A 24,631-nucleotide genomic window follows, 5' to 3' on the forward strand; every position below is an offset into this window, starting at 1 on the left:
CACCCCTAGGCTCCCGAAATAAATAAGCAGTAGAGGAACAGGCCAGCTATAATCAACATGCCAGTAATACGCACTAGGATATCGGCGCTCCTACTTATACCTACGGCAAAACCCCTCCAGCCCGGTTCTAAGGGGTATATCCAGCGGTAACGCTACTTCATACTGCCCACCACTACCGTCCGGATGGCCAGCAGGGCCAGGAGATGCACACCGCTACTAAACCAGCCCATATTCGTAACCAAACTGAAGTAGTACACGCTAATGCTACCGTGGTGCAGCTTTATCGTCGCGGCGCTTAACATAGCGATCCCGGTAACCAGCTACGTGTCAACGAGGGACTGGACCAGGCCGAAGAGCGTCGGCTCGATCCAAGTCAGACGGGAGTTAACCTAGGGTATCCTGCGCAAGAGGTCTACAAACGGCGTACACAGGTACCTACGGAAAACATAATCAAGCGGATTGAAAGTTTCGCGATCTCTCAAACCAGCCCTAATAATAGCGAGATAGATACAAGTGCTAACTATCGCGAGTGCCGATAATGCAATAAATACGAATATCACCTGAAACCGACAACGGGTCAGCATGTGGCCCATGGAAGCGTCGTAACAATAACCCTAATGAACCCACTCCGGTCCCTGCGATATCTAGATCGTCCTCAAAGCCGGAACAGTCGCAGAACTCCCATGAGGACATTTTGAATTCTGAATCAAGTAAGTCGAGGTGATTTTCTTGAGATTTTTTCCCACTAACGATAACGTAATCCACAAGTGGGTGAATCACACAAGTGGATGAATCAGTTATCGGGTACTCGTACGACAATGTATAAGTCAATTCAACCATAACGCCTCAAATCAATTCAAACTATTCGGAATCCTCTTCTTCAGAGGCAGATACAACTTTCTGACACGTACGAGCATTATGCCCGGGCTCGCCGCAGACGCCACATCGTCGCGCGCGCGTTTCGGGCCTCCTCGTACGACCACTATTCTGACTCGTTTCCGCTATTAACTGCCGCGTCGCATCGATTTGAGCCTTCAAATCCTTTGCCTGATCAATCGTAAGGGACCCTCCTTTCTGTAGCTGCTTTCTTTTCGTACGACGACGGCGGCTGAGGCGGTCGTTTGCATCTCGAAGTTCGGCGAGGTCTTGGCGCATAAGCTCCTGCTCGTGTACCATCATTATGACTCCTTTTCTTAGCTGCTGTACGCTCTTAACAATGGACGACGGTGAGCTATTCTGGTGTCGTACGATGAGATTTTCAATATACTTCGTCTGCGATTCGGTCTCAATTGGGTTGTTCGGCGTCTTTGAAACCCATGGGGGTGGTAGTCCAGCAGAGGAACCTGGCGGTGTCGGCGTATGAAACTTCACATCTAGCTGTGAAATCACATAATTCGGGTCGTACGGTACTAGGCCTGTCGCTCTGAAGCCTGCCTGGATGTTTGATTTGGTCATTGTAGCGTCGTACGCCTTATAAAAGGCTGGGAGGAAGTCCTCCTTTGAAACGTAGGTTACGTGCGCCCGCATTAGACCTTCGATTTCTTTACCGTACGCCCGTTTCAGAGGTCCAAAACACCCAACATCGAGAGGCTGGAGCTTATGCGACGAATGAGCAGGCATACAGAGCGTGACAATATTCTGTTCCTTGCAGTAGAGCTCGAAATCGACGGAATGGTGGCTCTCGTGGCCGTCGAGGATAAGGAGGCGGTGGGTACCCTTCGTACGACTCTTTGTATGGAAATCAAAGTGTTTTACCCATTCTAGGCCTCTCTCGTTCGTCGTCCAACCGTTTTCTGAAAGCGCGATTACCCAGTTGGCCGGTAGAGGGCTATTCGCGGTCCAGGAGTCGAGGTGGACCTTCCCGGCGAAGATAATGTACGGCGGGATCGAATAGCCGTACGACGCGATACCCTGGATTACTGTAACCCATTCCTGATTACCTTGTTGTACGGCTCTTGGCCTCCCGCGTCGATCGGAGGTTGTAACGACAGTTTCGGCGGAGATTTTGCCCATCGCGAAGCCCGTTTCGTCGAAGTTGTAGATGTCGTCATCGTGGATCCCGTATTTCGCGATTATGTTTTGTACGAGCTCAAACCACGCGCGATACGCGTCTGGATCTTCGCAGAGGACTCTCTGGTAGTCGATTCTTCGATTAAAACGCGTACGGAGCTCTGGTTGTCGTCGTACGAAGTTTGAGGCCCAGTTCGTTCCGACGCGTGGCGCGTCGCGCACGCGGAGGAGTCGATCCGCCATTTCTCGAACACCACCTAACCGCGGTGGAAACGATCGCGAATCTAGGTCGATTATATATCGTACGATGCTGTCCTCTTCGTACGAGGTCAATTTCTGGCAAGGTGGTCGGATATCTTGTTGCGCAGGTCGGCCGTGTTGTCGACGTTGGAGGGTTGAGAAGGATACATTATAGATCTGTGCAGCCTTTCGTACGCTCAATTCTTGGTTCGATTGAAGCGCATTTAGCGCGAGAACTAAATCGCTTTCATTTGATTGTCGTACCATAATTATTGGTGGAGAAAAGGGGGAAAGAAGACAGCCTGTACGAAAGTGGCGGGGGACTGATTCATCCACTTGTGTGATTCACCCACTTGTGGATTACGTTATAGCACCCGGATGATGTTATTAAACTCAGGTCTCCGTGGTAACTACGAAGTCGTGTCCCAGGTTAAGCTACCCAATCAGAGCCTAAATGGCCCAGCGATGTAGTTAGGCAGCCAGCGCGTCGAGCTGCAAAGGGATTGGATGGGGACTGATCGCTGTAGTGACTCAGTGCAAACTGATAAGATTGCCTCAAATTACGCACGGCCGTAAGCGGGTTGCTTCCCGTAACTAAACCATAATCGGTGGTTTAGGATACGTCAGATTTGGGCCTCAAATGATCCCTACAACTAACACCCAAGGACCGCGGAAGGGTGACATATAGAGGAGGCAATGCTGGCGCGCGAGCTCGTGCTCGTTTCAGGCCACGCCGACTTCAGCCATGCCGCCATGTTCGCGGCACAGACGGCATACGCCCGCGTGCCCAGTGCGCTGGCCAAGGTCAATATCGGTTGGGCTCCTCGAGCAAGGGCCTGGCAACGACGGCTGGGACTCTACGGATGCGCAGCATGTACGGCGAGGCAGCGGTACAGATCGACATGAAATTAAACGACCTCTGGCCCGGGCTCATGCTTTTCGCGCTCGACCAAGCAAATGTTTGTGTACATGTACCAGTGATCTAAGCCGGAGCAGCTAGGCGAAAGTAATGCGAAAGAAAGGAAACCCTGACACACGAGTGTCGCGAACCTCGAGACCGCATTTTCGGACTCACGGGACTCATTAGTGACGAGCAAATCGTGCAGCAATATGGCTTGCTCGACGTGGGCAAGAGTCCCGTCGAACTGTTCACCCGCGTCACACACCTGATACTCACAATGACACGGCCAACTATCTCCTGGGTGCGTTTCTCCTGGCGGTCGGAGACTGCCAAGTTGGGTGCCTACTTACGCCAGCCTGGCCCCAGACTACAGCAACTGGCATCCGCCGGCTGTAGTCACCCCGCGCTCTTCTGCTGTCGCCAGCCGGCAGCATTCGCTGCCCCAGCAGGTCGACGACATGTACACTATCGTTGTACGTGGGCTCAGATCCGACATGATCACAGCCGTCTGCGAGCCACTGCCACACTTGGAGAAAAACGACTCCGTGGCGTTCCGGCTGATCCACTGGGAGCGGATGATGGCACACGACATCGTCAGCCTTGGGGCTAGAGGCTTCCTAGAAACAAGTGCCGAGGCGTACTGGCGGACGCGGCTCGCGATTCGCTCTCGGGAGCTGTCAAGCTGGTACGTTGACTACCCCTGTTTCTGCAAGTTTGCGGCAGCGGTCCGCCAGATACCACAGTACGCTCAGCTATTTCCCAAGTTGCCAGAAGCGCCAGACTCTTTGCCGCCAAGTTCCTTCGAGGTCGAGGTTGACGACAAACGTCGCTCTCTCGGATACTCCACAGCCGCGGCTACCGAGCTGGCGCCAGAATGCTCAGCATGGGGAGGAGGGGACGCTCAATTTTAGAGACGCAAGACTTTTATCTCAAGTGAGAAGTGAACCACGCATTCCACATGAAAGTCGGCTTCCGCGGCGAGCATGAGTGGCGCGATGGATTGCACCAGAACTAGGAACGGATTTTCTTGGCAGAAAGGGGCCAGTCAGCGTCCTAGATCTTGTAGTTGTCCTTGCTGGGATCGAGTCGCGTTCAGTGATGCATTGAATGCGCCCTGTGTGACGTTGCAAGATACATATTGCGCAGTGGCAGACAACAATATGCCTATTATATCAGCCGTGATATAAATCTCTGGACACAGGTCTCAAGAAGATTCAAGGAGGAGTGCCATGTCTCTAGCAGCAGTATGAAGCGCAGCAGGCCTCTTCGTCTTCATCATACTTCAGCAGTCCCTGATTGAAGAGAGAGAACGCACAGACCAATGGAAGGAGGAGACCCCGTATGTACATACACGAGTGAGAAGATCGGACAGCGTAGGAACCGAGTACTTGCAGCATTAGGGGCTGCCAGTGGTGTACCTCTTCTTACCCGTTCCACTACGTCGCCAGCCTGGTCGCTTTCCACAATTACCTCCTAAGTGGGCGGCAAAATTACCTAGCACATCCGGATATGGGTCCAGCAAGACCACTGGCCCCTTCTCGGAGTACAGCAGGATCAGGATGCCGGCTTTGTAGGCCTTACAACGAGACACTCCCTCTCCTGACTAACATTATCCAGAGACACTCTCAGAACCCATTCATCGAGAAGTATCTCCCTACTCCATCCCACCCCGGACAAGCCATTTTCGAGCACCAGTGACTTTGTGTCACTCTCCGCTGAAGCGGAATCGACCGGCCTCTCGACGCCGCAACTGCCACCGTGGTCAGACGGCGAGTCGTTGAGTGTAATACCTCGTATTCGTACGGCCATCATGATCCTGCGTAAGACAGATCCATGCACGGAAGATGGTCTTTTTGCCCCTCACACGGTCATGTGCTTGATCCCACCACGGTCGGCCGCGTGTGCCGTGCATTCGCCATGTTCAGCACACTCTGGCCGGCCCCAAACACGGAACGGAACTATCCATAGGAGCGCCAAGTACCTCCTGAGCGGTCGGATCGGCGACTCGGCGGCTCCCAAGTCCTAGAACAGCTCATGGTGAGTGCCGTCCCATGCACCCTGCTTAGCTGAGTACTCGCGGTGTCACCGTAATGCGAGCACTTCGTGTCTGACCGGGTGCTGCGCCCTGCGATCCTTCAGGTACCAGACATACCAAACATACCAGACATACCAAACATACTAGACATACCAGATCGGCGCGGGGAAGGGGGGGAGGGGTGCACGCGAATTGCCAGTTTGGGTATGTCAAATGAGATCAAGGAGCTGTGACTGGCCGGGTGCACCGCGGCAAGAGCCGTGATGGTGGTTGCAGAAAAGTCATAAGCTTATGCCATGCCCTGCGTTTCTGGCCACCGTTGGCCCAATCAGGCAGTACTATTCGCCGGCGTTGGCGCGAGTTGTCACTAATTCATAGCACCCGCATGCAAGTCAGCAGCATTGCCCCTCTGAGTTGCCGCTCGCTCTTGGCCAGAGTCTTTCCCGAATCGTCAAGTCCTAGCCAATCAACCTTGCGATGCTAGGTTGTGAATCATGGGACGATAGTATACGGCTGGCCTCTCTCGAGAACATGCGCGAGCTTGATTCTGAGGGCGGTCAAGTCCGCTTCGCGGCACCGGAGTCCATGATTAGGCTGCACGTGGACGAGCAATTACCTGGAGCAAGCCTGCTGCGGCGAGTCTTCGATGATGAGGGAGCAAGCCGTCTTGTTGCACAGCTCGACAAGTATAAGTATCGAGCCAATGCTCAACGGATATCCAAACTTGACTTGGACATCACACACCCAGCAACCACACAGCCCATCTCTGTCCTCACTCCCAAGCTACTCCCACTTTTACAAACTCTTGAAACTCCCACCCTAAAAGCAATATGCTCTTCACAAAGCCTGCCGTCCTGGCCTGCCTCGCCGCCACCGCCACCGCCATCGACATCCGCCAGTACTCATCCGGCACGAACGGCTGCACCGGTGGCTACACCCGGTGCACCAGCATCAACCCGGGAGTGTGCTGCTCTGCCAACAGCCAGTGGCCCAACCGGTCCCTCAGCTTCAACGCGATCCCGAAGGAGTGGAGAGTCCACGCCACGGGCTACTGGCAGGAGGGCTGCACCGGCGACGTGGCGGGCTCGGGCAACAGCAACGGCCAGACCGACATGTGCTTCCCCACGGCCAAGTACAGGGCCGGCAAGTACGTGTTTGTCGGCCGCAAGCGCGGCGGCGACAATGAGGCGTCCGAGGGCCCATGCCAGAAGCCGGACACGATGGTCTTCCCAGATGGTACCACGTTCGACCTCACCGGCCTTGACGAGCAGCAGTATGATGAAGTGGTATGTGCCTCTCTCCTCTGGCGAGCCTCCAGCCTTTGTGTAAGATCGAGAAACGCTAACACATCACAAACCCAACAGTAAGCCATAATTTCGAACCGGGTTGATAATCTGAAAACTTGCAGTCTCCACGAAGCTATTTACCATGTCGTCTGCCCCACCCAAATAGCACTTGCGGCTAACAAAATACCTCTTGGACTTTAGGTACGATACCTTCATGGCTGGAGGTTCCACCACCGGTATCGAGAACCACTTCACGGCCTTCCGAGTTTAAGCTGTAGTCTGCTTTCTATTTTAAATAGCCAAGACTATAGCTGCCGTTTGCTGGACTTGTTGCCGATGCTGTATTTGGATATTGCGCCCGCCAGGATCGGTAATCGCAGACCCTTTTCTGCCCAAGAGCGTACTTCCACTCATTTAAATATCAACACACAAAGAGGAGACTGATTCGGGGATTGGCTCGTAGCTTGCATAAACAAACGGTGCAACTATCTGTATTGCTGTTCCATTAGCCGTCGAGGACATGCTTGTCTAGAGAACGTTCTAAATAGTTAATAAACCGATCGCCTTCCCCCAACAGCAGTTGAAGACGCCCACCAAAGCCAGAGACGTGACTTGACGCTGAAGAGATCGGGAAAATAAGATATAATTGTACTGAAGCTGAAATCCTTCGCTCGAAGATAATGACAGTGATGACTAGCAATCTTTATGCGCACTATACGGAAACCAAGGGAAGCCAAAGCATCTTTCAAATCCTGCCATACTCCGCCAGCGGTCCCGGGCTGGTCTTTGGATGCCATGGACCGAACTCCGGGGTCGCTGGACGTGAAAGCAAGACAGGCCATTCAATGTGGGGCGGCGAAGGTGTGCTTGAGGAGGCAAACACGAGATCTTGCTGGAACGGAGAAGCGGGCGGAGCAGGAGATGCAAAACGAATGATGTTCGCGAGAACTGAAGATGAAAGACGCAAACAGGTCAGTACTGAACTAACAGCCGCCAAGACGGCCGGAATGGAGCTTACCAGAGATCATGCAAAGCATAAGGCCGAGAATGAAGCCCAGCGCTGAGGCCGCAGCCACGGAGGCAGCCACAAAGGCTAGTATACTGGCTTGTAAACCCGGGGGGTCTTTGCCTGGGTGGACACGTTCGCTTTCTCGTGGCGAAGTCTGCGTTGCTGGCCTTCCTGTCGATCTTGGCGGTGAAGAGGTCATGCCCTGCTGCTCAACGCCAAGATTGCACAGCGCGAGTCGAATGAGGTGGCATGCCGCAGCGAGCATCTGACGCAGGATCAGTGACGAGGTCTCTGGATTGAAAGGAGTCTCATCGTCAGGAATGAGGAGATCCCATGTGAGCCGGACGACGTTGCAGAACCTTTGTGCTTGGTGGGAGACCGTCTCGCCAGAGATATGTGCATGATGCTTGACAACAGTGACCCAGTTGCTCAGGTCTGCGAGAAACAACTCGGCGGAATCATTGCGAGATGGACCACCAGCACGCCGGGCAAGGCCGTAACTCTGGACGGCTCGTGCCAGACAGACGAGAGATAGGGCATCCTGCACCCCAACCGAAGCAGTTCCTCTGGCCACAGCGTGGAGGCTAGCCATAGCCGAGGCCCACAGTTCTATCCCTTCGATGGTGTTGGTGCCTCGCGCGTGTTTTGGCCGATGCAAACTCGAGGCTCGCGTGCTGTCTGGTTCCACCAAGTTAATCGCTCCTGGAACATCCATCGCCAGGCGAAGGCATTGGTGCTCCTTGATGAAACGAGTTCTTAGATTAGCGAGATGACTATGTGATCCGGTCGTCATGAGAAACTTGATTTCCTCTGCATGGCTCAGTGACATGGTGCTGCCATCAATTTCGAGTCGCTCTTGTGCAGGGTCAAAGCCAAAGGGCCACAGGATCCTGCGACGTTGGCGGAAGCCATCTAGCTTTCTTTCAGTTCTTGCCACATCGAAATCGAGCAGCGGATAGAGATGCTGTTGCGCCGCAGTACTGCTTGCAATTGTTGCTTCAACGAGCGGCGAGAGATCGTCCAAGGCTTCTATGGTAGTATATGACGGCGATGAACTCGAGAAGACCATGTCGCCAAACGGTGCGAAATCACCACGTTCGTGTAGCAACCGACAACGCAGGCACACCAATACGTAAAGTGTTATCGTCTCCACATCGAGTTTTTGCAAAAGATGGTGTTGCTCGGCACTGAGGTGTGGTATTATCCAGAGAATATCGTCCCTCGAGTCGACAACGGCCCATCTTATAAGCTGCAACAGCCCCGTCAGGTGGCCTTGCGCTAACATGAAAGTAAGGACCAGCTCCTGCTCGATTGGTTCAGAGCAGCGCAGTTGTTGTAAAACATTCTCCAAGTCATCGGCGATGTATGACCCTGGTGTTTTCCTATGTCTCGAGAACCGTTTATTGGGATGAAATCGATCACAATACGCCCAGATGCGGAAGTCATCCTTGTCGAGCGCAAATCGTCGGGCAATTGCATTCAGATCGACTGGTGTTTCCCAAGACCTCTCCTGGCCAGGGAGCTTCGATGGTGCTAGTTCTCGCCATCTTCTGATACTGGACTGGGAGCTCTTGATGCAGTCATCGGCCCACATTATATCAAGGGTTGTCCTCGCAAACCCATCCTCTTCGAGATAGCGAAGTGCAAGGCTGATGACGTCTGCATCTGCTGGAGGCAATGATGGTTTATCGGGGTGGTCATAGTATGGCGACATGGCCCTCTCGCGGCTGTATTTTCGTGACAGACCCCATTGGGCGAGCTTGCGCTTGTATTGGTTCTCACTGTCCAGGTGACGCCATTAGTCAAGAACCACGGCCATGCAACGCAAGGATGCGGATCTTGGGGAATCGTACTCAGCCCTGATGCCGTGTTTGTCTTTCATGATGCCCATAATTCTGCGCAGGGGGGCATTCTGACCACGCAGCCGTTCAATGTCCACGCGGTGGAGGTCGAGTGCGTCGGCACCAGGGCCTTGCGGTCGGCCGCGGCGACGAGGTGCTGGCGGGGGATCAGGCGAGTCGTCCATTCTTCCCCTGCCAAGCGCGAGGCCGTGTGATGTAGGAGATGTGGGACGCGGGGATCGTTGAGTGACGAGGTTGATACAAGTAAGGCACAGAGGGCGGCTGGCGCATGAGACTATATAGAGAAGTCCCAAGGTGCGCTGGATCGCCTGCTTGCCATAGATTCGCGATCAATCAGGCCCGACCTGCTGCCCATTCAGCCGGGGGCATGCACGGACAGGGGCTGTGCAGAGTTCGAAATTCCTCATTGGTCCACGAAAGCCTGACCGTGTGGCATGTAGGACTTTGAAGTTCGAAAAAACGTGACTGGCTGGAAAGGGCAGGGGCTGCATGCAGCTAGACTAGGGATCTAATGCAGGCAGGCGGACAGTATCAGGAAAGCAGTTGCTGCTTCAAACAATTTCGAACTTTTCAGTGGTCCATCCTGGACCAAGCCAGGTCCAGGGATGACGGGGCCCCGTGGTCTGTACCAAGTCGAGTCCGGAGCCTGGGCTTGCATGCACATCCGTGGTGGCTTCTGCAGTGGATGGGGTCTGACTAGTCACAGCTTGCTCCTGCATTTCCAGCGTGACCACAAACTCGACACAGAACGACGTCAGATTAGGTGTCAAGTACGCTGGCGATGCACTGTTCAGCTACCCAGCTTGTAGCCCTTCATCAAGACACCCCTCCATCCAAGGGAATAAGAGATTCCAACGAGGCCATGAACTCGTTCATATCCTCCAGAAACCCCCTCTGCGGCCAATCCATGCCAATGGCATCCTCGCTCGGCCAGTCTAGCGTGGCTTGCTCGACATGGTTAATACTGGCCTGCTGTCGAGACCAGGAGACGGCAGCCGGGGGTTGTGAGGAATCTGATGCTCGTTCGTACCGTTTAGTCATCCTTCTATAGCGGCTGGCTGGCATAACTCACATGTAGGTCCAGTCATGGCCTCTAGTCTCGAACGCGTCCCCGGCCTTAGGGCACTGTTGGACGAGACATGATGGTATCGAAATGGTCGGGACGCCTCGGGCTCCCAGCTCTGCGTTGCGACGTTCAGCCTTCGAAAAGGAACGTCCAGCGCGCCAAAGTCGCTCAAGACAACCGCTGGAGTATAAAAGGGCGATGCAGTCGCCTTCGGTTGTGTCGAGGCATGGGCACGGCCCGATGGCCCTGTCGGGGGGGCCTTCGAAACCACCGGCTCGTCGTGGATTGGCCGAGTGATGGGAGTCCTCGTTCGGCGGGACCGTGGCTTGTATAGTTGCGAGCCCCATTTCTGGAGCTTGCGCTTGTACTGGCTCTCGCTGCGTCTACAGTGTCAGCGAGCACAACAATCAGACCTAGTTGCAGTGGAAGACGGGGAGATGCTTCTACCTTGCGTGTATGCCATGCTTTTCCTTCATGATACTCATGATGTGAGACAGCGGCACTTGACGCTGGCGCAAAAGCTCGATCTCCACGCGGTACTGGTCGAGCTCACTAGCTCCAGACCCTTGTGGCCTTCCTTGGCGAGTTGGCCGCTGGTCTCTCTCCGACGTTGCCATCGCGCTTGTTGTTGTGAGCCATGCGAGAGGACTGAATCCCGCACCTGCGAGATGACTTCGTGTTCAGGACCATTATTATGAGCAAGGCACGCAGCCGAAAGATCTCCGATGAGGTCACGTTGAAGCCTTAAGTGCATAATGGTCAGCCTGGCCAACATGCTACTGCAAGGGGCCTGTAAGGGGCCCGAGGGGCTCTATGCTCGTCGAGTCTAATCAATTAAATTGCTAGCTGCATTTAGCCTGAAATGTTGACTTGCAGCGGCTAAAATGCGGGCTGATTGATTGGACCACCCGCGGGCACCCTCGCCAGGGTTTCACGATCATGGGAAGGAAGTCCGAATTACTTAACTGGCTGATCCATTAGGCGCATGATCCAAGTTCTCTTATTGGCTGGTCAAGTCTTCTTAGGCTGCCTGACGTTACTGCGTAGGGCCCCTAATATCTGGGCCTGCATGCAATGTTATCGAACTTTCTGGGGCAGGCTGCGGGATGCCGGGCTCGGCTCCTGTAAGCATGTTGGCCTATTGCGGTCCATCGCCTCAGTCTTACGTGTGGTTGGTTTGACCGGAGACCTCGTTTTCGAACTCTCGCTCCGCGGCGCAGCATGCACAATCCCAGCATAGCTGCGATTCGCCACAAGTGGTAGCCTCGTTACGTGGTTGTTGTCCGAGTACGTCAAAAGTTCGAAATCCTTGCATGGACCTTGGATTTGGGTGGATAGTACACTTCACGCACCTGGATGTGACCTTTGAGTTCTCGGGGTACAAATATTGGGAAGGACTCGGACACATTGACTAGACTTCTCGATTAGTTGAGCAGCACTCTAATTTGCAAGACCAATTGGTGTCTCGCTGTCGCACCCAAGAACACACCAGGTTGTATCCTTCTACATGCCCATTGCACACAACTAGCCTCCTGATCGATTCACTACCCAAGGAGAGATGTCCGCCCATACCCAGAGTCACTTCCAAGAGGTTCAAGACCACTGGTCAACAGCGACCCAACCTGGATCAACATGCACGACCTCCAAGTCGAACAAGAAGCACAAGAAGGAAGAATTCAAGGACAAGAAGAGGAGCAAAGACGGCAAGAGGAAAGACAAGGCGATGAAGGTGCAGAACGTCGCCGCCGATACTAGGTACATGGGCTCACAATTCTATTGAACCAACCCTGACCGACATGAGGTAAGCTTCTGATGTCGTAATTGACCTGTCCTCAAGTTTTGAACGCTCAACTAACTTTTGTCATCTAGCTATAAAAAAACTGCTATTGATAAATTCTGGTATTGTAGCAAGCGGTGGGTATACAGACAGATATCATCATCAATAGAGGCGGTTGTTTTATAAATGCAATGCTTGTCAAAACAATATCACAGTTTAACAAATACATCGGTCACCGCCTCATGAGCGCGTTAGAAGAAAGTTCTAACGCACACTCCACGGCAACTTCAACATATCCTTTGCGATTGAATCGTGCTTCCTTTTGATGCTCTAGTCCTTGTGACAGTCGAATCCGATGCCCAAGACCTATGCACAAAAGTACCGTGTGCTGAACCGTAGTGTGTGCGCCTTGGAGCGAGTCAGAGAGATATGGTCAAGCCATTGAAGATATCTCCCTATAACCCAACGAACCCTCGATAGCAATTTCCAGAGCTTCCGTTCGCGCCGTTGAGTCGCGTTACCGTATCAGACCATTGTGAAATTGTCGATGTGCTGGTTAGCGGTGTCCAGTAGACTTTGCGTGGCATCATTCCGGAAGGACCAAGCATCGGCGCAGCGCCTATCAGTGCAAATTATCATTTGCCACACGCTGGCAAGTCCTTCGGCGCTTGAGGATGAGCTCGCTGACAAAAAGTGGAAAGCAATCTCTAGTTTCATGATCTAAAGCAGACTGGCGACGCTGACATAAGTGAATTGGTGACTGCACTGCTCGTCCGCCAATTGACTCGCTAAGGCACTGATTTCGTTTTGTTTTCGCTGGAATTCCTTCGCCATAGTAGCTGCGCAGTACGAAGAGGCAGAGAATGTAGATATCGGACAACCGAGCCAAATAGATTGATGTCAAGTACACAGAAAGTGCCAGGAAGATAAGAAAGTGCCAGCCGGGCAGAAAGAGGACGGGCGCGAGGACAGTCATATGCGCAGAACCCAATGTGAAAAAAAAGGGCTGTCGTCAAAGCAAAGGGTTTGGCTCTTGTGGTTTCCGAAACTGCATAAATTCAACCTCACGGGTCTCCTTCAAATATCTCGCATTGGACTGATTACTCCTGTTTCTAGATTACACCGTGAAGGTAGCAGGGGGTTCCGACAAAGCTTTCATCATTTGTATTTTGTACAGTATAAGACATGTCCAGAACAAGTGCGGCACTTAGCATTATTCATGAACTACCTCTCGCCGGGAGCGGATTGCTTCAGAGCTTGCGACCAATGGACCTGCTAGAACAGCAGCTGGGTCGGGCACACTCTTCTCTCACACCTCAAGGAGTGTGAATGATTTCGTGGTGCATCCCAAGCCAAATGCATGTCAGAAAACAAGAATAAGGAAAAGGACATCTCAAATGAAACATGAAATGTGCGACGTTCTGAGTACAACTGCCAATGAAAGGGGCTGCTGACGACTTGTCAAGATGCGCGAAGGAAAGAGTCGTGGCAATTAGCAATGGTTCCGCAATGAACCCAGTACTTTGCCAGTTTGGTAACAAGCACCTCAGAGCGGGTACTTCGTTTTAGAGCGTCACTCTGGGCACCCTGTCACTTCTGCAAGTGCCTGGGTTGGCTTACAGGGGGGCCAATGAAGGCTTGGGTCAACTGAGCTGTCAGTGCTCAGGCACCAGCGCTGCTATGCTGATTCTGTACCAGCAGGTCACAGGGGTGTTGATTGATCTTTGGGGATCGGATCCTGGGGTTTGCAGATTGTTGCAAGGGGTTGATGGCACTAAGGAGCAGAAGCTTACAGTGGCGGAGGGCGCATTAGGAAAAACGATACTCTATTGACTACAAAGGAAAGACTTTCTATCATATTGTCGACGTGATGAAGCGTGTGCTTTCATTGCCAGATCAGATCTCTGAAGTGGCAGTCCATGTCCCAGTGACCAGCTACCCCTGCCTGCAGCACAATGCCCTTGCTGCGCTCTCTAGCTGCAGTCTTCCAGGGCTGACCTCCACCAGTAAAGCTGCCCAAAAACAAGTGGTTCTCCTCCCCACCACTGTCGCGTTCCATTTCCATTCCTCTGCCTTGTTCAGACTTACTGGCGCCAGATGATGGAACGCAAGCGATCCAGAGAGTATGCTCCAGCTCCATCCTGCTTGCCGGGACCATACAGGTCCTCAAGTATCACGGTAGCCACCGCCGGCGAATTGAGCGATGCAGGACCATGCATGTCGTCGTTCTTATGGCTGTCTGCGAAGTCGCTGACAGCTTTGATGACGAGGACGTCGCTGAACGGGTGCACAATCCCTGCCGCTTCCATTTCGAATGCATTGATGTTGTATTCCCGTCCCAGTCTGCCACTGTGCTCTGCAGACTTCATCACGGTGTTGGCGCAACCGAAGCATGCGCCACGTGTGCGAAAGGCTGGTTCCTGAATAATGTGTCGTGCGGTCCTCGTCGCTCTTTCTGCAGCACCCCAAACTCGTCAGCTCTTGCCATTACTTGTGCTGGACACATGAGTGCTCAAAAACTGACCCCCGAATCCGTCATCAGAGCTGGCATGACCACCGTGTCCAGGCACATGCTGATAGTGGGTTGCAGGCGTTGCAAACATGGACCCCTGGCCCAAAGACTCGGCCTTCCTCAGACCCTCGTCACGAACTCCGACAGCGCGAGCCTCGACTTGTCTCAACTTCTCAGGATCGCTGTCAAGTTCTTTGAGATACCGGCCAACCCCTCCGTCCGGTTTGATAGTCTCACTGATCACTTGGAATCTGTCGGGCAACTGTTTGCCAAAGTCATATGGGATAATGCCTTCGCTATTGAAGAATACATCGCCCAAGTGGACCTGTCCGTTTCGTATGTCTCTTGTCCGTCGATACCATGGAACTGCTCCGCAGATGCCCCCAAGAACCGTCCCTCTGATCTTCGTAAAGTCCGCCTTCGCCGTCCACGCCGCCGTGTTTGCTGCCAGGTACCCGGGCCTAGGCAGTTGCACAAGTGCTACATACACGCCCCGAATCCGCCCCATCCTGTAAATATTTCTGTAAGCCACGTCCGACACGCTGGCCCCGATCCCCCGTCCCAGCCTCATGCCGTAGTCGTGCTCCAAGAACAGACACCAGGCCGCGTGCTCAATGGTCAGCGCGGTGAAAATAATGACGACGGGGAGATCGTCCCAAACTGTCAATGGCCGAATGACTGGAGACGCATTGGTGCGGGGAGTGGATGGATCGCGGGTTCCGAATGAATATCCCCGTGATAAAGGAAAGGCCAATCCGAGCCGCCCATGTCGTTTGGGGATGTGAGTTCTGCCAGTAGACAAAGAGAAAAAGCGTGAAGTGACCCTGTGTGAAGTGAGTAGAGAGGGTGTGACTGGAGTTGATGGAATCAAACGCTGGTAAAGGGAGCCGAACCCGCCCCACCTGAAGCCCCGTGCCGCCGACATCCTGCGTCCCGACTCCTTCCTGCGCACCGCCAACTTCCTGAACTCCTTGCACTGACTCGGTTTTGAACTCAAGGGATCATGTCGATATGGAAGAGAAAGAAGGAGAAGAAGCAGAGAACAGACAGCGGCGTTCTCGACGCGTATTTGTAGCCGAGCTCAAGAGCTGGAGAGTGAGCGCTGTGTAGGGGACGCTTTGCCAAGAAATGGTCGCACATCCCAAAGTGGAAATCCAGTCTGCCCACTGGGGACGAAACAAAGCGGACCAACCAGGTCAGATGCCTTTCCACACCGGCCGACAAAGGTCTGCACTTTCTGTCGCGTCTCCGACGCGTGTTTGGTATTGATTGAGGCTGTGCATCAGTTCATGATGAGCTGGTTGTGCTGACAAGCATGCAGCACACTTCAGAGAGGCAGAGGAGGCTGAGGGGCTCTGGAGTCTGCTGAGGGGTGCGTTGATCCCGGCCAGATGTGGCTGCCCGCCGTTGTCACTTCTCTGCTGTGAGTTCTCTACCTGTTTCTTCAACTAGTTGTTCCAATGTCTTTGCCACGATCTCAAAGGTTGAGATCATAGCCCTTTTCCCAGCAGGAGTCTGCAGTTACGGAGAGTGCTTAAGGAGTTCCTAAGCTTAGGTAACCATAGTATATTGACTACAAAGGACAAACTCTCTATTGTATCGTTGATATGATGACGGGCGCGCACTCATTCCTCCACCAGATGTTTGTAGCGGCAGTCCCTGTACCAGTGATCAGCCACGCCACATGCGAGACAACGCCCCTGTGCCATTCTCCGGTTGCGTTCTGCTCGTATGGTTTTGGGACCTGCGTCGCATTCTGGCAACAAGTGGCCAAGACCACAGAGGTAACAGTGCACTTTGTTGGTCAGCAGAGGCCAATCTGACTTGCGATTGACCCTAAGGCGCTGCTGCCTCACAGCGCCAGCTTCCGCAGTCCGACGCGGCAGTCCCCGTGGTCTCTCCACCCCGGACATGTCCTCCAGGCGCGCACAGACAACGCCCCCCGCGTTGAGCGGCTCGACACCTTGCATGTCGTCGCTCTGATGGCTATCTCCGTGGTCGCCCTCCACCAAACCAGCCGCCTCCATCCCGAAGCAATCGACCCCCCCGTACTCCTGTGCTAGTGTGATACCCTCCTCGGTGGACCTCATCACCTCATCACCTGAGCCGATGCGGCCACCTTGGGTGCGCATGCTTGGCACCAGAAAACGTTGTGCTGCTGCACTTGGCCCCGCAAGACCTGGCGGATATGTCTCTGGATCGTCGTCTCGGTCGAGGTAGTCCTGCATGGTCGATGACATGATGGACGACAGCTTGGGGCCCCCAGTAAAGACTCACGCGAGCGGCGGACTGTGTTGTGCTGCTGAGCCAGTGTGCGTGCTAGTGAGATTCTTTCTGAACGGCTGTGCCAAGCTCCCCACTCTGTTGCCTTCCTGGTTATCAACTCCTTCCTGGTTATCAACTCCTTCCTGGTTATCAACTCCTTCCTGCGCACCAACAACTTCCTGGAACTCCTGGCACCGACTTGCTTCTGAGCTCAAGAGGTCATATTGATGGAGAGAGGAAGAAGAAGCAGAGAACAAAGGGCGGCGCGCTCGATGCGTATTTGTAGCCCGCTCGAGCTCGCAAAGGCTCGGATGCCCACTCTTTCCCAAATGGGCTTATGCTTGCTCGCAGACAAGCATAAGTGCGGAGACAAGTCGTGGGCCAACGAGATGTGACGTCCGTAGGACTGGCATCCGCCGGGTGTGCAGCCAAGCCACGTCTCTCGATGCGTTTGCACATTTGTGTTGGTGTCAGTCTTGGGTAGGCCGGTCGTGCTCGCTGGCCAGCATCACACTTTAGAGAGGAAGCTGAGGGGTGCCTTCGGCCCGGCCACCACATGCGGCGGCCGTACGTCGTAATCACTTTTTTCTGCTGTGTATTCTCGGCCTGGCTTTTCAACTGATTGATTGATTGATTGATTAATGTGCTTCGCTAGACCTGTTGTGTTTCATCTGCCCTTTGCCTGATTCTACAGCTTCCCCAGCGTCTTGCCCAGCTCCTCGCCCCGGTCCGTTGCCGCGCGGACGGCCTTGTCCACAATCTCCTTGAACCCAGACGCCTCGAAGCTCTTGAGCGCCGCCTCGGTCGTGCCGTTGGGCGAGGTGACGTTTTTGCGCAGCTGCGCGGGCTCGTCGGACGACTCCATGAGCATCTTGCCGGCGCCGAAGCATGTCTGCTTCGCCAGTCGCGTGGCCTGCTCGCGCGACAGGCCCAGGCTGACGCCGGCCTCGGTGAGGTGCTCGACCATGGCGAAGAAGTAGGCAGGGCCGGAGCCTAGATGAGCAACGAGAGAAGAGTCAAAAGGTTAGCGACGCATTTCACAGCAGACGAGTTGATGCCAGGGTTAGCACGCGGCGAGGGACAAAACGTACCAGAGAGACCCGTCACGACATCAATCAGCTCCTCCTTGTCCACCCACTCGGTCGTCCGGCTCACGCTGCCCAGCAGGGTCGACACCAGCTCCCTCTCCTCGGCACCGACATCCTCTCCCGCAAACACGCCGCTCGCGCCCTCGCCCAGCAGCGCCGGCGTGTTGGGCATGACCCGGACGACCCGAGGCTTCGCGGGGCTCGACCACGAGCGCAGCGTGTCCATCGTGATGCCCGCGGCAATCGAGATGAACAGTGGCGCCGACTTGGTGCTCCCTTCCTTCGACCACGCAGCCCCGAGCTCCTGGCACACGACCTTGGCGACCTGCGGCTTGACCGAGAGGAACACGACGTCGGCGGTCAGCGCGGCCTCGCTGTTGGAGGTGGTGACGTGGACACCCAGCTCGGCCATCTTGTTCCGGTTCACGTCCCACGGCTCGGCGACGTGGATGTTGGTCTTGGGGGTGCCCTTGGCGAGGAGCCCGCCGATGATCGCGCCGGCCATGTTGCCGCCACCTGTGTGCACGGGGGAGAGGGCATGTTAGCAGAGTTGACATTCCCACGTGCTTTCTATCCCAGGGCAGCAGAAATCTAAGATGCAGTGCGTGTCGTGGCAATGAAACGACGTGTGTAGCGCGGACTCTTTGACTGTTGGACAAGTTCGGGACGGCGGGGTCGAGATGCGACGTACCGATGAAGGCGAGCTTGCAGTCCTGCAGCTTGGGCGCCATGTTGACTCTCGCTGATGATGGTGTCTCGTGCTTCGTGTGACCTTGCTTTCTTGTTCGAGACCCGAGAGATATCGTGTCGCGGACGTGGTTGTGGAGCTGTGAATCTGGCAATGTCGAGCTGGAGAGTCGACGTCGGGAAGCGCAATTGTGACTTTTAATCAATTGAGCCAACGGCGCTGGTGTTGCTTGACCCGCCGCCGAGATCGGGCGACGTCAGGGACCATGGGGTCGGCAAGTAGTCCGAGGGGCAGGGCACTTTTGATTCTGCGGGATAAGCCACCGTCAAAGTGGTACTGTTGCTGTCCAGGTACAAAGATCAAAGAGTGGAGACCACCACCATTCTCGAGACTTGGAGAATTGGCCCGTGGCTAACCGCCTTCGCTACTGTGCTCTACGGGCGTTTGCAATTGCAAAGTTTCCATGAGATGAATGGCTGTAGAAGATTCCTGAGCATTAGCAGGTTCCGGCTGATTTTCACTGACCATAAAGCTGGCCCACTCACATAGAAGCAGGTCAATTGACCGACTGCCAATCGCCAGATTCACAACATATCACAAATTCACTGAGGCATGATTCAAGCCATTGCAATGATATTCCTCCGTGTTCAAGATGATCTATAAGTAGTGTTCGTTAATTCCAAGCTCGAAATCAGGCAAGAACAATGTCCACTTAGAGAGACTCTCTACTTTGCCAGGACCCCCTTGATGATCGCCTTGATCTCCTCATCACCAATCTCCTTCACCCCAAGCAGCTCATTGTCCTCGCCCCACTTGCCCTGGTTGTGATCGGGGGAGAAAAGTGCCTTGAACAAGAACGGCACCATGTTACCCGGCCCGGGCGCAGCACCGGCCCTGAGCTCCGCCTCGGCCTTGCCCACGATATCCGCGATTTCCGCCGAGTCGGGCTTCTCCGTCTTCCAGGCCTCCTTGCCGGGGATGTTGAGCTCGTTGACAAGCGCGATCAGCTTGTTCTGCGTGAGCACGACGTTGCGGATATACACAGCCCGGTTCGCCGTCTGCTCTGGGTTCTTGAGCACGCCGACGACCGCATCGCCGACACTGCTCAGAGTGGTCGCAGCGAAGGGCAGGTCGCCCGATCCCCAGACCCGGGGCTTCGCAGCCCTGAGGTCCAACAAGAAGCCCGCGGCCAAGCCCCAGTCGAGGAACGCGTTGTTGTAGACACGAGTGTAGGTGAACTTGTCCTTGAGCTCGGCCGCCTTGGCCTCGAGGTACTCTGCGACCTGCACCTTGAAGTGGAAGACGGGGAGGGCCCGGGCCTTTGGGTTCGCTAGGTCTGAGCCGAATTCGGATGGGAGGAAGCGCTTCACGCCGGCCGCGATGGCGGCGTCGACGAGGACCTTCTGCCCGGGGATGCCTTCGTTGCCGGCCGCAGAGACGACGGCGTCCTGGCCCTCGAGGGCCTTGGTCAGGCTCTCGAGAGAGCTGTAGTCGACCTTGACCACGTCGGTACCGGCGGGGAAGCTGGACGTCGAGCCGGAGGAGGAGAGGACGCGGACCTTGAACTCTCCCGAGGCGACGAGCTTCTTAAACACGACGGAGCCCAGGGCGCCAGTGGCTGCTGTGATAGCGACGTTCTTGATTTGGGTGGCCGACATTTTGCTGGGTGAACGACTTGTGGTGGGTGGTAGTGGTTTGTAAAATGTGTTCAGCCTGTGAAGTGTATTCAAAGAGGTGATTTGGAGTTGTGATGTATTGCTTTCAAGACGCTGATGCTGAGCTGATGGGTAGGAAATATCTCGACCTCGAGGAGCGGACGTGCTGCTTTTAAGCTTGGGCATCTGGCCAGGCAATCGTCACATAATCCATCGCCAGGATGGCGCCACGGTTTCGCCATCCCATCTCAGGCATTGAGGGTTTGGCGTGTATCACCTCATTCGCCTACCATTATTCATCCTTTTGAGTTCGCAGTGGAATGCGACAGGCGAGGGGACCTCCAGTCGACGAGCCGAGTGGGATGACAGCCGCAATAATTAGTAGGCCCTTGGAACCTTTAGGCGGCTAATTAAGGTACGCGCAGGCGCAGGCGTAGGCAGGCATGGCTCGGGGCGAGGTGGGATAGGAAACCCTGGCCGAAACTTGGTCATCGAGGTGCACCTAACCTCCCCTCATCCCACCGGCCCCGCACCTGTCCGTCCTCCACCTCTTCTTGCCTCCAGGGCTCGTCCCCCATTCCCCGGTCGGGGTTGACAGCACAGCCCTGCCTGTAAGTCCCGGGCGGCTCTTAGTCAATTGTTTCTTTGTCTTCCCTGTCTTCCCCGTCCTTCAAGAAACCGCCTCGCTAGCGTACCTATCCTCCGTTTTGCATAAGCCTGCCAAGGTATCCCACCGGCTCCCACATTGCCAGGCAACGCATCTCTGCGACGACAATCATCACAGCCACACACAAGACGACCTGCCGACACAGACCATGGCTTCGGCCGAGGCGGTCGGAGGAGACGAAGCCCAGCCAGACGCAGACGCAGCCGCACCATCGACCACGGCGTCGTTGTCGTCCTCTTCCTCTTCACACAGATTCACCTGCCACTGTGGTCGCAGCTTCATACGCAAGGAGCACCTGCGTCGTCACCAGGCCACTCACGGCGAGAGAACCCACGCCTGTGCCGTCTGTGGGCAGTCGTTTACGCGGAAGTGAGTCCATCTGCGCCTGGTATCCTAAGATTGTTGGTCTGTGCAAGACCAATCCATGGTGACCAAGACATACTGATGATCAACAAAAGTGACCTGCTCCGCCGGCATGCCGCCCGCCATGAGGCCGACGACATTGCAGCAGCGGGCGGGCTGGCGGCCGTCAGAAAGACACGCGCCTGTGATGCCTGTCGCGCCAACAAGACTCGCTGCTCTGGGAACGGCCCACAATGCACTCTCTGCACCAAGCGAGGAGTGGAATGCACCTTTCAGGATGACGACAGGACAGGCACAAACACGGCGGTCCCTGGTGATCCTCTGAATCAGGGCACGACCCCTAGCAGTACCGTGTCAATGACCGCCAGCACCGCAGGGTCCTTGGAGAACAGGCTGAACAACCTACCGCCAGCCCTGGTGGAATTCTTGCACAGCTGCTCGGTGCAACCGAACCCGTCAAAGCCACACCCCGAGCCTGTATCATTTGGCAGGACAGGAGTCACACCGAGGCTACCGAGTCCACCTGCCTACAGTCCAGTCACAGATTCCGGGAGCCTACTCGATGCAGTCTACGAGCTGCTCATCTCATCAAACGGAAGCTCGTACCTAGGCAGCAACATGGCCGCCTCGCCGAGGTTTGAGGCGTGGGTTACGAGCTGCGCCAATTCGTACTTTGAGTGGTTCCATCCGCGGTGGCCAGTCATGCACGCCCCTTCCACTAGTATGTCCAGTTCATCCATATCGCTGGTCGCCATTATCCTCATGGTCGGATGCTGGTTCCAGGATAAGCCGGAAGATAAGCCAGCTGTTTGGCGGATGTTCAATCTGATGATGAAGATTGGATATGAGAAGCTTGTACGTCCCAACTGCTCCTGACAAGTGCTGACGGCAGGAATCTTTGAGCTGATCTGCCCCGAAACACCGTAGCCGATGTGCGCATCTAAGGCGAAGACTGGCCCATGGCCGCTGGATATATTCCAAGGCATGCTCATACTCGTTGTGTTCGGCATGTCATGGGGGGTGAGTCCCAAACGCTGTGCAGCTGCAAGAGCGCGTGATGGGGCTAACGCTTGCCTTTAGGACGATGAGACCCTCGTACGGTCGAGTCATCTGTGCTCACTTTTGGTTTCAGTTCTCCGTGGTACCGGCTTGTTCAGCAAGGACGAGATGGAGTATCAGAAGGAAAAGTACCAGCCCGGGACCTGGGCGCCCTTTGTGCTTGCACGAGACGAGCATTGGAAGCAGTAAGTCACCTTGGACTTCCCGTCGGCAGGCTGATGTGCTAAGCGCCCATCAGGCTCGCCATGTCGCTCTACTTCGTCGACAACTACCTGTCAATCATACTCGGAACACCCCCTGCCATTGAAGGCGATGAGCTGTTTGAGCGGGTTGTTGCATCTTATGCGCTTTGGAATGCCCATCCAATCCCGACACACACTGTGCGTATGCGTGAGGAGCCTGCCGAGCGCAGCATGGTCACCATGGACGCCATTGCCTGCGGAGAAGCTGGGCCAACGGCGTGGTCCCTGTTTGAGGACGCGCGACTGGCATACTGCGGGCTGCAGCACACCATCTGGAGGCACAACCAGCGCCGGCAGAGGCAGCGGCGGAAGAGTGCTGTCGTGGACGAGGTGGCGTCGCTTGTGCTGCGGGACGCGACGCTTAAGCACCTCGACGCCTGGGCGATGCGTCTGAACCGTCTCATTATCGACTGTGCCGACCAAGCTGCGCAGATGGGACACGGTGACCTGGAGGCATTTCCGCTGGCAGCATATCGTGGGGGCGAGAATCATCCAGGCAAGGAGCGCTGGCGGGGGACACCACTGCAGCGGGCCATGGCGCAAGGGTACGAATGCGCGCTGCTCTATCACCTGTTGTCAATGCGCCTGTGCATGCACCCTACGTTGTTCGGGGCGGGGGCTGGCTTGTGGCAGCCATGGAGCCGGATGGGTGCCGCCATGACCATGGACGGTGCGGAGGACGCAGAGCTGCAACGATGGGCCATGTCTGACGACGGCCGACGAGCCCTGTGGCACGCAATGGCGGCGCTCAAGTTTGTGGAAAAAGAGGGGGTTCGGCACGGGTATCCGCGAGCACATCAGGGCCACCTCGAGGACGCGGCCGTGTCGAGCAGTGTGACAGTGGTAGGGCGGTGGATGGTGAGCAACACCGAGACGGTGCCGTGCGACCCGCGGACGGGGGAGCATCACGGAGTGCGGGTGGAAGACCCGTGGAAGCAGACGGAGAGCCCAGCACGGCTGATGGACGAGGTCGAGACCTGCATGTGCCAGCTGGAGCAGTGGCTGGCAGAGTGGCACGCAAAAGCGCTCAGGGCTCACGATAGCGTCTCGTAAGGTAGGGCCTGATATGCGTCAGTGCCGACGTCTGTCAACATTTGCATCGCCGGTGTCAGGTGCACGCCTGATGAGGAGACAGGACAATGGCCATGTGACGTAATGCCCGCAATTGTCTGAGACATGACCAACCGCTGAGTATGACAGGGCTCTCAGAATCCGATGCCAACTCTTATCGTCGAATGGGCGGCACGTGTGTGCCAAATGAAAGTGCCTGAGGCAGGCGGACGGGCGGGTGTCTATCTGGCGCGTGCCCCTGCAGCAACGGCGCGCAAATGCAGGAACGCGCAGAGGCAGGAGCGGCGGCGTGCCCAGAGCTGCCAAGTAGCGTTAGCGCAGGCCCCAAGACTCCCAAGCGGCCCATGAAACGCCTCCTTTCTAGGAGGAGGAGCCACTCGGGCCACCGCAACCCCGGTCGTGCCTGCCAATCTTGCCCCTGAGAACGTTGCAGGCCCCACCTGCATCTCCAAGAGGCCCCACCCAATCAGACAGAGGCGCTCTGGCTTGGCTCCCTTTCTTGCCCTGCCCTGCCCTGGCCTGCTCTGCTGGGAACAGGAGGCTTGCCTTGCTCGCTCGACACCCCGGCCCAGCCAGGACAGGCCCTCGATGCCTATGGGCTCCTTTGCTGCTGGTGCTGTGGTAGCCTCCCTCCTTCTCTCTTTCTCCCTCATTCGTCAAGGTCCCCAGCATCTCTGCTACACCTGCGATATCCTCGCTTCTGGTCGTGTCGCGACTCACCAAGGGCTCCCTCCTGCCCTCATTCGATCCTTACCCTACACCCGCCGCTGCTCGAACCTCTCGCTCCCACCCTCACGCTCTCTTTGTGCCTTCACAGCTGGTCTTTGAGGGCTCG

At 55.5% G+C, this 24,631-nt stretch overlaps 8 protein-coding genes across 8 annotated transcripts; 3 read left to right on the forward strand and 5 right to left on the reverse strand.

Moving 5' to 3' along the window:
• Window positions 1-2,946: 2,946 nt before the first annotated feature.
• Window positions 2,947-4,062, forward strand: B0I36DRAFT_358834 (uncharacterized protein; the record flags this gene model as incomplete). Its single annotated transcript, XM_046158026.1, has 2 exons — window positions 2,947-3,064; window positions 3,518-4,062. The coding sequence occupies 2 exons, from the start codon at window positions 2,947-2,949 to the stop codon at window positions 4,060-4,062; spliced, it is 663 nt and encodes a 220-aa protein (XP_046016205.1).
• A 1,954-nt stretch (window positions 4,063-6,016) lies between these two features.
• B0I36DRAFT_358835 (uncharacterized protein) lies at window positions 6,017-6,743 on the forward strand (the record flags this gene model as incomplete). The annotated part of the gene is made up of 2 exons (XM_046158027.1): window positions 6,017-6,459; window positions 6,674-6,743. The coding sequence occupies 2 exons, from the start codon at window positions 6,017-6,019 to the stop codon at window positions 6,741-6,743; spliced, it is 513 nt and encodes a 170-aa protein (XP_046016206.1).
• Window positions 6,744-7,217: 474 nt separating this feature from the next.
• Window positions 7,218-9,507, reverse strand: B0I36DRAFT_358836 (uncharacterized protein; the record flags this gene model as incomplete). The annotated part of the gene is made up of 3 exons (XM_046158028.1): window positions 7,218-7,420; window positions 7,491-9,262; window positions 9,335-9,507. The coding sequence occupies 3 exons, from the start codon at window positions 9,505-9,507 to the stop codon at window positions 7,218-7,220; spliced, it is 2,148 nt and encodes a 715-aa protein (XP_046016207.1).
• A 4,564-nt stretch (window positions 9,508-14,071) lies between these two features.
• On the reverse strand, window positions 14,072-14,495 carry B0I36DRAFT_358837 (uncharacterized protein; the record flags this gene model as incomplete). Its single annotated transcript, XM_046158029.1, has 2 exons — window positions 14,072-14,198; window positions 14,275-14,495. The coding sequence occupies 2 exons, from the start codon at window positions 14,493-14,495 to the stop codon at window positions 14,072-14,074; spliced, it is 348 nt and encodes a 115-aa protein (XP_046016208.1).
• A 1,762-nt stretch (window positions 14,496-16,257) lies between these two features.
• Window positions 16,258-17,127, reverse strand: B0I36DRAFT_313312 (uncharacterized protein). The gene has a single exon (XM_046152602.1). The coding sequence runs from the start codon at window positions 16,936-16,938 to the stop codon at window positions 16,324-16,326; it is 615 nt and encodes a 204-aa protein (XP_046016209.1). The 5' UTR covers window positions 16,939-17,127; the 3' UTR covers window positions 16,258-16,323.
• A 444-nt stretch (window positions 17,128-17,571) lies between these two features.
• Window positions 17,572-18,918, reverse strand: B0I36DRAFT_420208 (pyrroline-5-carboxylate reductase dimerization-domain-containing protein). The gene is made up of 3 exons (XM_046162153.1): window positions 18,743-18,918; window positions 18,055-18,567; window positions 17,572-17,956 (listed from the first exon to the last, which is right to left on the reverse strand). The coding sequence occupies exons 1-3, from the start codon at window positions 18,780-18,782 to the stop codon at window positions 17,652-17,654; spliced, it is 858 nt and encodes a 285-aa protein (XP_046016210.1). The 5' UTR covers window positions 18,783-18,918; the 3' UTR covers window positions 17,572-17,651.
• Window positions 18,919-19,464: 546 nt separating this feature from the next.
• On the reverse strand, window positions 19,465-20,397 carry B0I36DRAFT_371789 (uncharacterized protein; the record flags this gene model as incomplete). The annotated part of the gene is made up of 1 exon (XM_046160046.1): window positions 19,465-20,397. One exon carries the CDS (start codon window positions 20,395-20,397, stop codon window positions 19,465-19,467), a length of 933 nt encoding a protein of 310 aa, XP_046016211.1.
• Window positions 20,398-21,389: 992 nt separating this feature from the next.
• B0I36DRAFT_61654 (uncharacterized protein) lies at window positions 21,390-23,959 on the forward strand. Its single transcript, XM_046163100.1, has 4 exons — window positions 21,390-22,279; window positions 22,352-22,444; window positions 22,505-22,668; window positions 22,722-23,959. The coding sequence occupies exons 1-4, from the start codon at window positions 21,506-21,508 to the stop codon at window positions 23,776-23,778; spliced, it is 2,088 nt and encodes a 695-aa protein (XP_046016212.1). The 5' UTR covers window positions 21,390-21,505; the 3' UTR covers window positions 23,779-23,959.
• The last annotated feature ends 672 nt before the right edge of the window (window positions 23,960-24,631 follow it).

Source organism: Microdochium trichocladiopsis, assembly GCF_020744255.1.
Source record: "Microdochium trichocladiopsis strain MPI-CAGE-CH-0230 chromosome Unknown B0I36scaffold_2, whole genome shotgun sequence".
Lineage (NCBI taxonomy): Eukaryota > Fungi > Ascomycota > Sordariomycetes > Xylariales > Microdochiaceae > Microdochium > Microdochium trichocladiopsis.

What these genes read in the sequence shown, in the direction of transcription:
- B0I36DRAFT_61654 (XM_046163100.1), top strand. Translation starts at nt 21,506, where the DNA reads ATGATCAACAAAAGTGACCTGCTCCGCCGGCATGCCGCCCGCCATGAG. An exon ending in AGATTGGATATGAGAAGCTT is followed by an intron (nt 22,280 to 22,351) that starts GTACGTCCCAAC and finishes GAAACACCGTAG; the next exon opens with CCGATGTGCGCATCTAAGGC. An exon ending in TGTTCGGCATGTCATGGGGG is followed by an intron (nt 22,445 to 22,504) that starts GTGAGTCCCAAA and finishes GCTTGCCTTTAG; the next exon opens with GACGATGAGACCCTCGTACG.
- B0I36DRAFT_420208 (XM_046162153.1), bottom strand. Translation starts at nt 18,782, where the DNA reads ATGGCGCCCAAGCTGCAGGACTGCAAGCTCGCCTTCATCG. An exon ending in CTGCAAGCTCGCCTTCATCG is followed by an intron (nt 18,568 to 18,742) that starts GTACGTCGCATC and finishes CCGTGCACACAG; the next exon opens with GTGGCGGCAACATGGCCGGC. An exon ending in TGTCGTGACGGGTCTCTCTG is followed by an intron (nt 17,957 to 18,054) that starts GTACGTTTTGTC and finishes TTGCTCATCTAG; the next exon opens with GCTCCGGCCCTGCCTACTTC.
- B0I36DRAFT_313312 (XM_046152602.1), bottom strand. Translation starts at nt 16,938, where the DNA reads ATGTCATCGACCATGCAGGACTACCTCGACCGAGACGACGATCCAGAG.